The sequence below is a fragment of the Nerophis ophidion genome, linkage group LG01, assembly GCF_033978795.1.
Source record: "Nerophis ophidion isolate RoL-2023_Sa linkage group LG01, RoL_Noph_v1.0, whole genome shotgun sequence".
NCBI classification, from domain to species: domain Eukaryota; kingdom Metazoa; phylum Chordata; class Actinopteri; order Syngnathiformes; family Syngnathidae; genus Nerophis; species Nerophis ophidion.
Genome location: NC_084611.1, coordinates 79,252,690 through 79,269,115, shown reverse-complemented (window position 1 = coordinate 79,269,115; position 16,426 = coordinate 79,252,690). Strand labels below are relative to the sequence as shown.

The following is a 16,426-nucleotide window of genomic DNA, read 5'->3' as shown; positions in this document are numbered from 1 at the left end:
CGTGCCCTAAACACCTCCCTAGGGAGGCGTTCGGGTGGCATCCTGACCAGATGCCCGAACCACCTCATCTGGCTCCTCTCGATGTGGAGGAGCAGCGGCTTTACGTTGAGCTCCTCCCGGATGGCAGAGCTTCTCACCCTATCTCTAAGGGAGAGCCCCGCCACCCGGCGGAGGAAACTAATTTCGGCCGCTTGTACCCGTGATCTTATCCTTTCGGTCATGACCCAAAGCTCATGACCATAGGTGAGGATGGGAACATAGATCGACCGGTAAATTGAGAGCTTTGCCTTCCGGCTCAGCTCCTTCTTCACCACAACGGATCGATACAACGTCCGCATTACTGAAGACGCCGCACCGATCCGCCTGTCGATCTCACGATCCACTCTTCCCCCACTCGTGAACAAGACTCCTAGGTACTTGAACTCCTCCACTTGGGGCAGGGTCTCTTCCCCAACCCGGAGATGGCACTCCACCCTTTTCCGGGCGAGAACCATGGACTCGGACTTGGAGGTGCTGATTCTCATTCCGGTCGCTTCACACTCGGCTGCGAACCGATCCAGTGAGAGCTGAAGATCCCGGCCAGATGAAGCCATCAGGACTACATCATCTGCAAAAAGCAGAGACCTAATCCCGTGGCCACCAAACCGGAACCCCTCAACGCCTTGACTGCGCCTAGAAATTCTGTCCATAAAAGTTATGAACAGAATCGGTGACAAAGGACAGCCTTGGCGGAGTCCAACCTTCACTGGAAACGTGTCCGACTTACTGCCAGCAATGCGGACCAAGCTCTGGCACTGATCATACAGGGAGCGGACTGCCACAATAAGACAGTCCGATACCCCATACTCTCTGAGCACTCCCCACAGGACTTCCCGAGGGACACGGTCGAATGCCTTCTCCAAGTCCACAAAGCACATGTAGACTGGTTGGGCAAACTCCCATGCACCCTCAAGAACCCTGCCGAGAGTATAGAGCTGGTCCACAGTTCCACGACCAGGACGAAAACCACACTGTTCCTCCTGAATCCGAGGTTCGACTATCCGGCGAAGCCTCCTCTCCAGTACACCTGAATAAACCTTACCGGGAAGGCTGAGGAGTGTGATCCCACGATAGTTGGAACACACCCTCCGGTCCCCCTTCTTAAAGAGAGGGACCACCACCCCGGTCTGCCAATCCAGAGGTACCGCCCCCGATGTCCACGCGATGCTGCAGAGTCTTGTCAACCAAGACAGCCCCACAGCATCCAGAGCCTTAAGGAACTCCGGGCGGATCTCATCCACCCCCGGGGCCTTGCCGCCGAGGAGCTTTTTAACTACCTCAGCGACCTCAGCCCCAGAAATAGGAGAGTCCACTACAGATTCCCCAGGCACCGCTTCCTCAAAGAAAGACGTGTTGGTGGGATTGAGGAGGTCTTTGAAGTATTCCCTCCACCGATCCACAACATCCGCAGTCGAAGTCAGCAGAACACCATCCGCACCATACACGGTGTTGATAGTGCACTGCTTCCCCTTCCTGAGGCGCCGTATGGTGGTCCAGAATCGCTTCGAAGCCGTCCGGAAGTCGTTTTCCATGGCTTCCCCGAACTCTTCCCATGTCCGAGTTTTTGCCTCCGCGACCGCTAAAGCTGCACACCGCTTGGCCCGTCGGTACCCGTCCACTGCCTCCGGAGTCCTATGAGCCAAAAGAACCCGATAGGACTCCTTCTTCAGCTTGACGGCATCCCTCACTGCTGGTGTCCACCAACGGGTTCTGGGATTACCGCCACGACAGGCACCAACAACCTTGCGGCCACAGCTCCAATCAGCCGCCTCGACAATAGAGGTTCGGAACATGGTCCACTCGGACTCAATGTCCCGCACCTCCCTCGTGACATGTTCAAAGTTCTCCCGGAGGTGTGAATTGAAACTCTCTCTGACAGGAGACTCTGCCAGACGTTCCCAGCAGACCCTCACAATGCGCTTGGGCCTGCCAGGTCTGTCCGGCATCCTCCCCCACCATCGCAGCCAACTCACCACCAGGTGGTGATCGGTAGAAAGCTCCGCCCCTCTCTTCACCCGAGTGTCCAAAACATAAGGCCGCAAATCCGATGACACAACTACAAAGTCGATCATGGAACTGCGGCCTAGGGTGTCCTGGTGCCAAGTGCACATATGGACACCCTTATGTTTGAACATGGTGTTTGTTATCGACAAACTGTGACGAGCACAAAAGTCCAATAACAAAACACCACTCGGGTTTAGATCCGGGCGACCATTCTTCCCAATCACGCCTCTCCAGGTTTCACTGTCGTTGCCAACATGAGCGTTGAAGTCTCCCAGTAGGACAAGGGAATCACCCGGAGGAGCACTTTCCAGTACTCCCTCGAGTGTACCCAAAAAGGGTGGGTATTCTGAACTGCTGTTTGGTGCGTAAGCACAAACAACAGTCAGGACCCGTCCCCCCACCCGAAGGCGAAGGGAAGCTACCCTCTCGTCCACTGGGTTGAACTCAAACGTACAGGCTTTGAGCCGGGGGGCAACCAGAATTGCCACCCCAGCCCGTCGCCTCTCACTGCCGGCAACGCCAGAGTGGAAGAGGGTCCAGTCCCTCTCGAGAGAACTGGTTCCAGAGCCCTTGCTGTGCGTCGAGGTGAGTCCGACTATATCCAGCCGGAACTTCTCTACCTCGCGCACTAGCTCAGGCTCCTTCTCCCCCAGTGAGGTGACGTTCCACGTCCCAAGAGCTAGCTTCTGTAGCCGAGGATCGGACCGCCAAGTGCCCTGCCTTCGGCTGCCGCCCAGCTCACAATGCACCCGACCTCTATGGCCCCTCCTATGAGTGGTGAGCCCATTGGAGGGATGACCCACGTTGCCTCTTCGGGCTGTGCCCGGCCGGGCCCCATGGGAACAGGCCCGACCACCAGGCGCTCGCCATCGTGCCCCAACTCCGGGCCTGGCTCCAGAGCGGGGCCCCGGTGACCCACGTCCGGGCGAGGGAAATCTGGGTTCATTTCGTTGTAAATCCATAGAAGTCTTTGAGCTGCTCTTTGTCTGATCACTCACCTAGGACCTGTTTGTCTTGGGAGACCCTACCAGGGGGCATGAAAACCCCCAGACAACATAGCTCCTAGGATCATTGGGACACGCAAACTCCTCTACCACGGTAAGGTAGCAGCTCAGAGAGGAGTATATATATGTATATATATGAAATATATATATATATATATATATATATATATATAGCTGTGAACGGGACTCTCGCTGCTGTGTTGGATCCGCTTTGGACTGGACTCTCGCGACTGTGTTCGATCCATTATGGATTGAACTTTCACAGTATCATGTTATATATATGAAATATATATATATATATAGCTGTGAACGGGACTCTCGCTGCTGTGTTGGATCCGCTTTGGACTGGACTCTCGCGACTGTGTTCGATCCATTATGGATTGAACTTTCACAGTATCATGTTAGACCCGCTCGACATCCATTGCTTTCCTCCTCTCCGAGGTTCTCATAGTCATCATTGTCACCGACGTCCCACTGGGTCATTATTGTCACCGATGTCCCACTGGGTGTGAGTTTTCCTTGCCCTTATGTGGGCCTACCGAGGATGTCGTAGTGGTTTGTGCAGCCCTTTGAGGCACTAGTAAACATTGATTGATTGATATATTGATATATTTATATATATATATATATATATATATATATATATATATATATATATATATATATATATATATATATATATATACATACATACATGAAATACTCGAGTTGGTGAATTGTAGATGTAAATATATTCCTCCCCTCTAAACCACGTCCACCCCCCACTCCCCCCCCCCCCCCCCCCACCTCACACCCCCCACCTCCCGAAATTGGAGGTCTCAAGGTTGGCAAGTACGGCAGAGGTGCACATTTTCACAAATTTTCTTACAAAATGCGACATGATCACTCAAACTGTTTTTATGTTTGTTTGCAGGCAGAGGACAGCCCACCACACTATGATGGCCTATCACCTCTCTACTGCAATCCTGGAGGTTACACTTTTGCTATCAGTGTTGGGAAACATCCAGAACCTTGAGTAATATTCTGGACATATCTAGGACCTCCCAAGCACACAAACCGACCCTGATCGCTTTAAAATCCTTGTATTTAACCCTAAACTGGAAAATAATGGACAGCAGATATTCTAAAGATGCATACAGGAGTGTGTTTGTCCGCTGGTGCAGTTGTGTAGCATGATAAGTGTATTTATGACGGCTATACAAGCACTAAGCACAATACATCAAACCACACACGTGACTAACACAACTCTCATTTTATGTTAGAACTCGTCGCGTGTGATGTCAAGGTAGCTCCACCATTATAATGCCTTACCATCTCATTCTTTTCCTGGGTTCATGCATTTATACTTATGCATGCGCATATACAATATAAGTTATTGCAATTGTCCCTCTGTGGGAATCGCATTGGTTTGACTTGCTTCTGGAGAGTTTGCTATTTAAGTTTGTCATCACTTCAGAATTTTACAATGCATGATATTGACACAAAATGATGGAGTTTAAGTCTTTTCCCTTTAAGGTGTTTTAACCGTTGAACCAGTGCCTTATGTGTGGAATGTAAGTGTATGTGTGGGCGTTTTTATTTGACATGCACCTACCGATTTGCGCGAGCACGTGTGTGTGTGTGTATGTGTGTGTGAAAGGACTTGAAGAACAGTTCCATACCAGCAAATGAAAGAAGTGGCTCAGCCTCTCCTCATCTCATCCAGCGCCTCTTATTGTATAATGTAAACCAATTACACTACTTGCTGCTTCCCCGCTTGTTTTTATTATAGAATTATTCTCTCCTTTGTCATTTCATCACATCCCTCACGCTGCCCTCGTCTGCCTCTAGAAGTCTCGCTTCCTCCCGAGTTTGAGCTCGGCGCCTCTTTGTTTCCGCTCGCTGTGAAACGCTCTGCTCCGTTGTCTTTTATAGCAAGTGTATGTTTGTCAATAAACTTGCTGTTGCAATTGTTATTGTTTTTTTTAAATTCATATATACAACGATTTGGTACAAAACCAGTGAAGTTGGCACGTTGTGAAAATCGTAAATAAAAACAGGATACAATGATTTGCAAATCCTTTTCAACCTATATTCAATTGAATAGACTGTAAAGACAAGATATTTGCATTCAAACTGTTATTTTTTTGCAAATATTAGCTCATTTTGAATTTGATGCATGCAACATGTTTTAAAAAAAGCAGGCACAAGTGGCAAAAAAGACTGAGAAAGTTGAGGAAGGCTCATCAAACACTTATTTGGAAAATCCCACAGGTGAACAGGCTAATTGGGAACAGGTGGGTGCCATGAACGGCTATAAAAGCAGCTTTCATGAAATGCTCAGTCATTCACAAACAAGGATGGAGTTAGGGTCACCACATTGTGAACAAATGCATGAGCAAATTAAGAACAACATTTCTCAACCAGCTATTGCGAGGAATTTAGGATTTCACCATATAGGGTCCGTAGCTGAGATAGGCGCCAGCGCCCCCCGCGACCCCAAAAGGGAAAAAGCGGTAGGAAATGGATGGATGGATGGGTCCGTAATATCATCAAAAGGTAGAGAATCTAAAGAAATCACTGCATGTAAGCGTAATAAGTATTGAATGCCCGTCACCTTGGATCCCTCAAGCGGTACTGCATCAAAAACCGACATCAGTGTGTAAAGGATATCACCACATGGGCTCAGGAACACTTCAGAAAACCACTGTCAGTAACTACAGTTTGTCGTTACATCTGTAAGTGCAAGTTAAAACTCTACTATGCAAAGCGAAAGCCATTTATCAACAACACCCAGGAACGCCACCGGCTTCGCTGGGGCCGAGCTCATCTAAGATGGACTGATGCAAAGGGGAAAAGTGTTCCGTGGTCTGACGAGTCCACATTTCAAATTGTTTTTGGAAACTGTGGACGTCGTGTCCTCTGGAACAAAGAGGAAAAGAACCAATTCGGATTGTTATAGGCGCAAAGTTTAAAAGCCAGCATCTGTGATGGTATGGGAGTGTATTAGTGCCCAAGGCATGGGTAAAGTACAACTACTATATCATTTGACAAATTATTCATTAACGGGGGATGGCGTGGCGCAGTTGAGAGAGCGGCCGTGCAAGCAACCTGGGGGTTCATGGTTCGATCCCCAACCTCATCACATCCGTTGTATGCTTGAGCAAGACACCCTTGCTCCTGATGGGTCGTGGTTAGGGCCTTGCATGGCAGCTCCCACCATCAGTGTGTGAATGGATGAATGCGGAAATAGTCTCAAAACACTCTGAGTACCTTGAAGGTAGAAAAGCGCCACCCATTTACCATTTAATTAATGTCAGTTTAAAACAACACCATAAATGGTGAGACGAATGCATCAAAAGGTCATATTTTCCCCAGCAATGCTGATCGTAACACAGTTATGATAAAATGTAACAAAAAATATATGTATGTCACACTTGTATGAAACAATCCATGCCATCCATTTACTACCGCTTGTCCCTATTGGGGTCGCGGAAACAATATTATTATGAATACATTGTGACCGGTGGAAGGCCACGGGAAGACCCAGGACACGTTGGGAAGACTACGTCTCCCGGCTGGTCTGGGAACGCCTCGGGATCCCCCGGGAAGAGCTAGACGAAGTGGCTGGGGAGAGGGAAGTCTGGGCTTCCCTGCTTAGGCTGCTGCCCCCGCGACCCAACCTCGGATAAGCGGAAGAAGATGGATGGACATTGCGACTATTTAAACATTTCAGGTAAATAGTCGTGAATTGTGCCTTTCCCTGGGTTAGAATGTTAATTATTGTACTTTTTTGTACCAAGCATTAATACATATTTCATTATTTGTCTTAAGTATTAAATACACATTGTATCTACAAATACAGTTCTATAACATTACCGTAAGTGTGATTGTTTACAATCGACCAGTGCAAGCCGTAAATCAGACTGTACTGTCGTGGATTACCGGAACCACTACGACGTGCCGCTGTCACGTGACAGTCGTGTCACAGTTTTTTGGGGCGGGACAGGCACGACCTATTTTGAATGATGTTGTAATCAAACAAAGTCAATTTCAGCAAGAATTTCACTTGTACAAGCAACAATGGAATCGTCATGATTAAGGTACGAAGCCACGGGCCACATGCGACCAACTTCGACGGGGATATAGTTCACGTTAGCGTGTTAGCATTCAATGCTAGCGAGGGTAGTTTCTTCCGCCTTCGGGGTCACGTGATCACAGCATCCTATGAGCTATGCAAGCCTTTCATCTGCTTCATGCATATTGTGTGCTTTGAAGACTTTGGGTATTTTCGACCAAAAATGGAACCAAAGAGCGCTTTTAATGCTGTATGTACCTGTCATTTTAATACTAGTATATAGTCGCAGCGTCAACGTTTAGCTAAGTTCGTAGCTAAGGTCTGTTTGCCAGTAAGATAGCTTGTTTTTTTTTTTAACATAAACGACTCAAAATTACTCTCGATCCATTTTGTTGCCCTTGATCTATGTCGTATATTAAATAAGGTAAAATATGTGTTAGATTGCAAAGCAATGCGTATATTGTATTATGCACTTAAAGTCAAGAAAATAAGTATTTGAACACACTGCTATTTTGCAAGTTCTCCCATTTAGAAATCATGGAGGGGTCTAAAATTTTCACGGTAGGTGCATGTCCACTGTATGAGAAATAACTTAAAAAGAAAAATCCAGAAATCACAATCTATGATTTTTTAAACAATTTATTCGTGTGATACAGCTGAAAATAAGTAGTTGAACACCTATCAGCTAGAATTCTGACCCTCCAAGACCTGTTAGTCCGTCTTTAAAAGTCCTCCTCCACTCCACTGTATTATCCTTAATCAGATGCACCTGTGTGAGGTCGTTAGCTGCATAAAGACACCTGTCCACCCTATACAATCAGTAAGACCCAAACATTCAGCATGGCTAAGAGCAAAGAGCTGTCCAAAGACACCAGAGAAAAAATTGTACAACTCCACCAGGATGGAAAGGGCTCTGGAGAAATTGCCAAGCAGCTTGGTGAAAAAAGGTCCACTGTTGGAGCAATCATTAGAGAGTGGAAGAAGCTAAACATGATGGTCAATCTCAATCGGAGTGGAGCCCCATGCAAGATATCACCTTGTGAGGTCTCAATGATGCTGAGAAAGGTGATGAATCAGCCCAGGACTACACGGCAGGACTTGGTAAATGACTTAAGAAGTGCTTGGACTACTGTTTCCATGGTCACTGTTGGTAATACACTAAGACGTCATGGTTTGAAATCATGCATGGCACGGAAGGTTGCCAATGACCATTTGGATGATCCAGAGGACTCATGGGAGAAAGTTTTGTGGACAGATGAGAACAAAATTGACCTTTTTGGTCATAATTCCACTATGCGTGTTTGGAGGAAGAAGAATGATGCGTACCATTTCAAGAACACCATCCCTATTGTGAAGCATGGGGGTGGTAGCATCATGCTTTGGGAGTGCTTTTCTGCTCATGAGACAGGACGACTGTACAGTATTAAGGAGAGGATGACTGCAGCCATGTATTGTGAGATTTTGGCCAAAAACCTTCCCTCAGTCAGATCATTGAAGATGAGTCGAGGCTAATGACGCGAAGCACACAGCCAGGCAAATCAAGAAGTGGCTTCGTAAGAACCATATCAAGGTTCTCGAGTAGCCTAGTCAGTCTCCAGACCTAAATCCAATTGAAAATCTTTGGAGGGAGCTGAAAGTCTGTGTTATTCAGCGACAGCCCAGAAACCTGACTGATCTAGAGAAGATTTGTGTGGAGGAGTGGGCCAAAATCCCTCCCGCAGTCTGTGCAAACCTGGTGAAGAACTACAGGAAACGTTTGACCTCTGTAATTGCAAACAAAGGCTACTCTACCAAATATAATGTTGGTGTTCAAATACTTATTTTCAGCTTTATCACACAAATAAATTGTTAAAAAATCATATATTGTGATTTTTGGATTTTTATTTTTAGGTTATCTCTCATACAGTGGACATGCACCTACCGTGAACATTTCAGACCCCTCCATGATTTCTAAGTGGGAGAACTTGCAAAATAGCAGGGCGTTCAAATACTTATTTTCTTCACATTATATTACCATATATCCGCTACTGTGTGGAAGTGTGGGGAAACACATATAAGAGTAAAATATAGATAGATAGTACTTTATTGATTCCTTCAGGAGAGTTCCTTCAGGAAAATTTAAAATTCCAGCAGCAGTGTACTGAGTTGAGATCATTTAAACAGTAAAAAGTAAATAATGGGAGTATAAATGGAAACAAAAATAATAAAAAGCAACAATGAAAATAAAAATATAACAGTAAAATAAGAATATAACAAGGCAGTAGTGACCATGTTATGAAAAAGTATTGCACTATTATTGTTTTGCATCCCCTGTCATCCTAGTACCCCTCGCCCTTCTCCCCAGAGAGGACTTGTACAGTCTGATGGCGTGTGGGACAAAGGAGTTTTTGAGTCCATTAGTCCTGCACTTGGGATGAGGCAGTCTAGAACTGTACAGGCTCCTCTGGCTACTGATAACGCTATGCAGAGGGTGACTGACATCATCCAGGATGCTCACTAGTTTGTCCAGTGTCCTCTTCTCTGCCACCGTCACCAGTGAGTCCAGTTTTATTCTGATTGTAGAACCGGCCCGCCTGATCAGTTTCTCAAGTCTGGAGCTGTCCTTCTTAGATGTACTGCCCCCCCAGCACACTACCATGTAGAACAGAACACTGGCAACCACTGACTGGTAGTACATCCACAAGAGCTTTTTGCAGATGTTGAAGTAGCGCAGCCTCCTGAGGAAGTACAGCTTGCTCTGTCCTTTCTTGTATAGGTGGCCCGTGTTAACAGTCCAGTCCATCTTATTGTCCACCCAAACCCCGAGGTACTTGAATGAGTCCACGGTCTGTACCTCGACTCCCTTGATCACAATAGGTTTTGACCTTGGACTCGACCTCCCAAAGTCAATGACCAGCTCCTTGGTCTTTGACGGATTGAGTTGCAAGAGGTTCCTGTGGCACCATACAGCAAAGTCCCTCACCAGGCTCCGAAACTCTTCCTTTCTGCTGTCCCTGATGCACCTGACGATGGCTGTGTCATCCGCGTACCTCTGGATGTGACACAGCTCTGAGTTGTAGCAGAAGTCAGGCATCGTAAAGGCATTGTATCAACTACAGAAACGAGCTATAAGGATTATTCATAAAGCAGATTATTTCGAACAGTGTTTTTGAACTAGAGTGCTGTGGGAAATTACGCAACTTCACCTAATTGGTCCAAAAAATATTTTTTGCAAATCAATAATTATAATCTCCAAATAATGTGGCGTTGCTTAGTGTCTGTGTTGTGTAAAACTCTGCAGCGTAACCCATATTCGCCAACCCTCCCAAATTTTACGGGAGACTCCCTATATTTCAGTGCTTCTCCTGAAAATCTCGAGGGACAACCATTTTCCCAAATTTCTCCCGATTTCCAGTCGGAGTCAAGTCCACTTTTCCTCCATATAAACAGCGTGCCGGCCCAGTCACGTTATAACATCTCGGGCTTTTGGAGAGTGCACAGCTGCACACACAACAAGAAGGAGACTACTATATGTCCTCGTTATCCATAGTTTTATCTATAACCCATAAAGTAGGCAGGCACGGAGCTATTTCTCAGTGTGTGTTTATTCCAGCCGGCACGTTAATACACTTGACATACAACATCCGGAATCTCATCATGCATTGCTTTAAAACTACGGCAAGTAGTAATGTCCAAAAAAAGACAGTGACAGAGAATAGAACGAGGATGGACAATTCAACCCTAAACTCACTCCTTTCCTGCAAATTAAATGTCACAGATGCCGCCCATACTTATGCTCCTTCAAAGGATTTGTTACTGGCTGCAAAGCATTGCATTTTTAAATACAACAATGAGTAGAGAGGAGTGTTATGTGTGTGTATATGTGTAAAGAAATGAATACTGAAATTCAAGTATATCTTATATATATATATATATATATATATAAAAATACTTGAATTTCAGGAAATTTTACCTATTATATTCCACCTATTATATTCCTATTTATACTCCTACCCCCTTAACCCCCCCCCAAATCTCCCAAATTCGGAAGTCTCCAGGTTGGCAAGTATGGGATAACCACGTAATATTCCATGTCAGTAGTTGGCAGCAGGTAGTTATTTGCTTTGTAAAAGTCGGAATGTCAAGGGTGAGACGGCGATGGTTTGTTGTGATCCCAATATGCAGACCACAGCAGGAGGCAGTGTGCAGGTAAAAAGTTATGTAATGCTTAAACCAAAACTGAGCAAAAGGGACAGAAAAAGGCAATGGCTATGCAAAGCGAAAGTAAAACTGAACTGGCTACAATGTAGACAGAAACAAAATTCTGGACGACAGCAAAAACTTACAGCGTCCACAAAGAGCATCCGTACATGACATGACAATCAACAATGTCCACACAAAGAAGGATAGCAACAACATACAGTGGGGCAAAAAAGTATTTAGTCAGCCACTGATTGTGCAAGTTCTCCCTCTTAAATGATGACAGAGGTCTGTAATTTTCATCATAGGTACACTTCAACTGTGAGAGACAGAACGGGAAAAAAATATCCAGGAATTCACTTTGTAGGAATTTCAAAGAAGTTATTTGTAAAGCTCTCACTGATGGAAGGAGGTTTTGGCTCAAAATCTCACGATACATGGCCCCATTCATTCTTTCCTTAACACGGATCAATCGTCCTGTCCCCTTAGCAGAAAAACAGCCCCCAAAGCATGATGCTTCACAGTAGGTATGGTGTTCTTGGGGGACAACTCAGTATTCTTCTTCCTCCAAACACGACGAGTTGAGTTTATACCAAAAAGTTCTATTTTGGTTTCATCTGACCACATGACATTCTCCCAATCCTCTGCTGTATCATCCATGTATCCATTTTGGTATAAACTCAACTTGTCGTGTTTGGAGGAAGAAGAATACTGAGTTGCATCCCAAGGACACCACACCTACTGTGAAGCATGGGGGTGGAAACATCATGCTTTGGGGCTGTTTTTCTGCTAAGGGGACAGGACGATTGATCCGTGTTAAGGAAAGAATGAATGGGGCCATGTATCGTGAGATTTTGAGCCAAAACCTCCTTCCATCAATGAGAGCTTTAAATGGTTGACCAAATACTTATTTTCACCATAATTTACAAATAAATTATTTAAAATTCCTACAATGTGAATTCCTGGATTTTTTTTTCACATTCTGTCTCTCACAGTTGAAGTGTACCTATGATGAAAATTACAGACCTCTGTCATCATTTTAAGTGGGAGAACTTGCACAATCGGTGGCTGACTAAATACTTTTTTGCCCCACTGTAAATAGTCTTGTTTGCTAACACAAAGCAGGTGCGGGGAATAGCGCTCAAAGGAAGACATGAAACTGCTGCAGGAAAACACCAACAAAACAGGAAGGGCCACCAAAATAACAGCACAGCGCAAGACAAGAACTAAAGCACCACACACAGGAAAGCACAAACTCAAAATAAGGCACGATGACCTTCCATCCATCCATCATCTTCCGCTTATCCGAGGTCGGGTCGCGGGGGCAACAGCCTAAGCAGGGAAACCCAGACTTCCCTCTCCCCAGCCACTTCGTCTAGCTCTTCCCGGGGGATCCCGAGGCGTTCCCAGGCCAGCCGGGAGACATAGTCTTCCCAACGTGTCCTGGGTCTTCCCCGTGGCCTCCTACCGGTTGGACGTGCCCTAAACACCTCCCTAGGGAGGCGTTCGGGTGGCATCCTGACCAGATGCCCGAACCACCTCATCTGGCTCCTCTCGATGTGAAGGAGCAGCGGCTTTACTTTGAGTTCCTCCCGGATGGCAGAGCTTCTCACCCTATCTCTAAGGGAGAGCCCCGCCACACGGCGGAGGAAACTCATTTCGGCCGCTTGTACCCGTGATCTTATCCTTTCGGTCATGACCCAAAGCTCATGACCATAGGTGAGGATGGAAACGTAGATCGACCGGTAAATTGAGAGCTTTACCTTCCGGCTCAGCTCCTTCTTCACCACAACGGACCGGTACAACGTCCGCATTACTGAAGACGCCGCACCGATCCGCCTGTCGATCTCACGATCCACTTTTCCCTCACTCGTGAACAAGACTCCTAGGTACTTGAACTCCTCCACTTGGGGCAGGGTCTCCTCCCCAACCCGGAGATGGCACTCCACCCTTTTCCGGGCGAGAACCATGGACTCGGACTTGGAGGTGCTGATTCTCATTCCGGTCGCTTCACACTCGGCTGCGAAACGATCCAGCGAGAGCTGAAGATCCCGGTCAGATGAAGCCATCAGGACCACATCATCTGCAAAAAGCAGAGACCTAATGCTGCGGTTACCAAACCGGAACCCCTCAACGCCTTGACTGCGCCTAGAAATTCTGTCCATAAAAGTTATGAACAGAATCGGTGACAAAGGACAGCCTTGGCGGAGTCCAACCCTCACTGGAAATGTGTTCGACTTACTGCCGGCAATGCGGACCAAGCTCTGGCACTGATCGTACAGGGAACGGACCGCCACAATAAGACAGTCCGATACCCCATACTCCCTGAGCACTCCCCACAGGACTTCCCGAGGGACACGGTCGAATGCCTTCTCCAAGTCCACAAAGCACATGTAGACTGGTTGGGCAAACTCCCATGCACCCTCAAGAACCCTGCCGAGAGTATAGAGCTGGTCCACAGTTCCACGACCAGGACGAAAACCACACTGTTCCTCCTGAATCCGAGGTTCGACTATCCGACGTAGCCTCCTCTCCAGTACACCTGAATAAACCTTACCGGGAAGGCTGAGGAGTGTGATCCCACGATAGTTGGAACACACCCTCCGGTCCCCCTTCTTAAAGAGAGGAACCACCACCCCGGTCTGCCAATCCAGAGGTACCGCCCCCGATGTCCACGCGATGCTGCAAAGTCTTGTCAACCAAGACAGCCCCACAGCATCCAGAGCCTTAAGGAACTCCGGGCGGATCTCATCCACCCCTGGGGCCTTGCCACCGAGGAGCTTTTTAACTACCTCAGCGACCTCAGCCCCAGAAATAGGAGAGACCACCACAGATTCCCCAGGCACTGCTTCCTCATAGGAAGACGTGTTGGTGGGATTGAGGAGGTCTTCGAAGTATTCCTTCCACCTATCCACAACATCCGCAGTCGAGGTCAGCAGAACACCATCCGCACCATACACGGTGTTGATAGTGCACTGCTTCCCCTTCCTGAGGCGGCGGACGGTGGTCCAGAATCGCTTCGAAGCCGTCCGGAAGTCGTTTTCCATGGCTTCCCCGAACTCTTCCCATGCCCGAGTTTTTGCCTCCGCGACCGCTGAAGCTGCACACCGCTTGGCCTGTCGGTACCTGTCCACTGCCTCCGGAGTCCTATGAGCCAAAAGGACCCGATAGGACTCCTTCTTCAGCTTGACGGCATCCCTCACCGCTGGTGTCCACCAAGGGGTTTTAGGATTGCCGCCCCGACAGGCACCAACTACCTTGCGGCCACAGCTCCGATCTGCCGCCTCGACAATAGAGGTGCGGAACATGGTCCACTCGGACTCAATGTCCAGCACCTCCCTCGTGACATGTTCAACGTTCTTCCGGAGGTGGGAATTGAAACTTTGTCTGACAGGAGACTCTGCCAGACGTTCCCAGCAGACCCTCACAATGCGTTTGGGCCTCCCAGGTCTGTCCGGCATCCTCCCCACCATCGCAGCCAACTCACCACCAGGTGGTGATCGGTAGAAAGCTCCGCCCCTCTCTTCACCCGAGTGTCCATAACATGAGGCCGCAAATCCGATGACACAACTACAAAGTCGATCATGGAACTGCAGCCTAGGGTGTCCTGGTGCCAAGTGCACATATGGACACCCTTATGTTTGAACATGGTGTTTGTTATGGACAAACTGTGACGAGCACAAAAGTCCAATAACAAAACACCACTCGGGTTCAGATCCGGGCGGCCATTCTTCCCAATCACGCCTCTCCAGGTTTCACTGTCGTTGCCAACGTGAGCGTTGAAGTCTCCCAGTAGGACAAGGGAATCACCCGGGGGAGCACTTTCCAGTACTCCCTCGAGCGTTCCCAAAAAGGGTGGGTACTCTGAACTGCTGTTTGGTGCATAAGCACAAACAACAGTCAGGACCCGTCCCCCCACCCGAAGGCGGAGGGAGGCTACCCTTTCGTCCACCGGGTTGAACTCCAACGTACAGGCTTTGAGCCGGGGGGAAACAAGAATTGCCACCCCAGCCCGTCGCCTCTCACTGCCGGCAACGCCAGAGTGGAAGAGGGTCCAATCCCTCTCGAGAGAAGTGGTTCCAGAGCCCTTGCTGTGCGTCGAAGTGAGTCCGACTATATCCAGCCGGAATTTCTCGACTTCGCGCACTAGCTCAGGCTCTTTCCCCCCCAGTGACGTGACGTTCCACGTCCCAAGAGCTAGCTTCTGTAGCCGAGGATCGGACCGCCAAGTGCCCTGCCTTCGGCTGTCGCCCAGCTCACAATGCACCCGACCTCTATGGCCCCTGCTATGGGTGGTGAGCCCATTGGAGGGGTGACCCACGTTGCCTCTTCGGGCTGTGCCCGGCCGGGCCCCATGGGAACAGGCCCGGCCACCAGGCGCTCGCCATCGTGCCCCACCTCCGGGCCCGGCTCCAGAGGGGGGCCCCGGTGACCCGCGTCCGGGCGAGGGAAATCTGGGTCCATGATGTTTCTTCTTCATAAAGGTCTTCGAGCTGCTCTTTGTCTGATTCCTCACCTAGAACCTGTTTGCCTTGGGAGACCCTACCAGGGGGCTTTATGCCCCCGGACAACATAGCTCCTAGGATCATTGGGACACGCAAACTCCTCTACCACGATAAGGTTGCAGCTCAGAGAGGACCTTGTAGAGTTTAATTTTTTAACGTTTTCTGCTGGTGGTGTGCCTCTGTATTTTTCATGAGAAAAAATATGCCTTGCCTCAAAAAAGGCTGAAAAACACTAATCTAGAACACACTAACATTTTATTTATTTATTCTAGTTTATTGAAACTACAGGAGCTAGTACTATTACAGACATTATGCTCTATGTCTAAGGCTAAAAGTAAAACATTACCAGCAAATTTACAAAAAATGTTTGTCATCACTTCTGAGAATGAAGAACATAGAATAAAAAGTCATTTCAAACATCAGTATTCAAGGACAACTTTAAAACAAATGTGTATATCAGTGTTGGGGGTTAAACTATAGAATTGTCTTTACAATGAGATAAAAGATTGTAGAAAAATAATCCAATTGGAAAAAAAATATAAAGACAGAACAATAAGATCATAATGACAACCGTGAATGTCTACATTTTGCTTAATATGTAATATTTTCCTTTTTTTTCTGGTTTTGTATTTGTTTTG

The 16,426-nt window shown here is 47.4% G+C and overlaps 2 protein-coding genes across 12 annotated transcripts in view; both read left to right on the top strand.

Annotated features, from left to right (window-relative positions):
* limch1a (LIM and calponin homology domains 1a) overlaps nucleotides 1–4,996 on the top strand; it is a 105,452-nt gene extending 100,456 nt beyond the window's left edge. For all 8 annotated transcript variants that reach the window (XM_061912474.1, XM_061912466.1, XM_061912494.1 and 5 more), the window contains one exon: nucleotides 3,961–4,996. In XM_061912474.1, coding sequence (XP_061768458.1) covers nucleotides 3,961–3,986 — 26 coding nt within the window. In that variant the 3' untranslated portion in view covers nucleotides 3,987–4,996. The remainder of the gene's footprint in view (nucleotides 1–3,960) is intronic.
* A 1,975-nt stretch (nucleotides 4,997–6,971) lies between these two features.
* The window catches only part of tmem192 (transmembrane protein 192), a 37,561-nt gene continuing 28,106 nt past the window's right edge, over nucleotides 6,972–16,426 (top strand). Inside the window, exon 1 of one of the 4 annotated variants that reach the window (XM_061912437.1) lies at nucleotides 6,972–7,129. In XM_061912437.1, the coding sequence (XP_061768421.1) occupies nucleotides 7,121–7,129 (9 nt within the window). In that variant the 5' untranslated portion in view covers nucleotides 6,972–7,120. Of the gene's footprint in view, nucleotides 7,130–7,201; nucleotides 7,355–16,426 lie in introns of those variants that run through there. The other 3 variants (XM_061912428.1, XM_061912421.1, XM_061912412.1) reach the window with 3 other exon arrangements.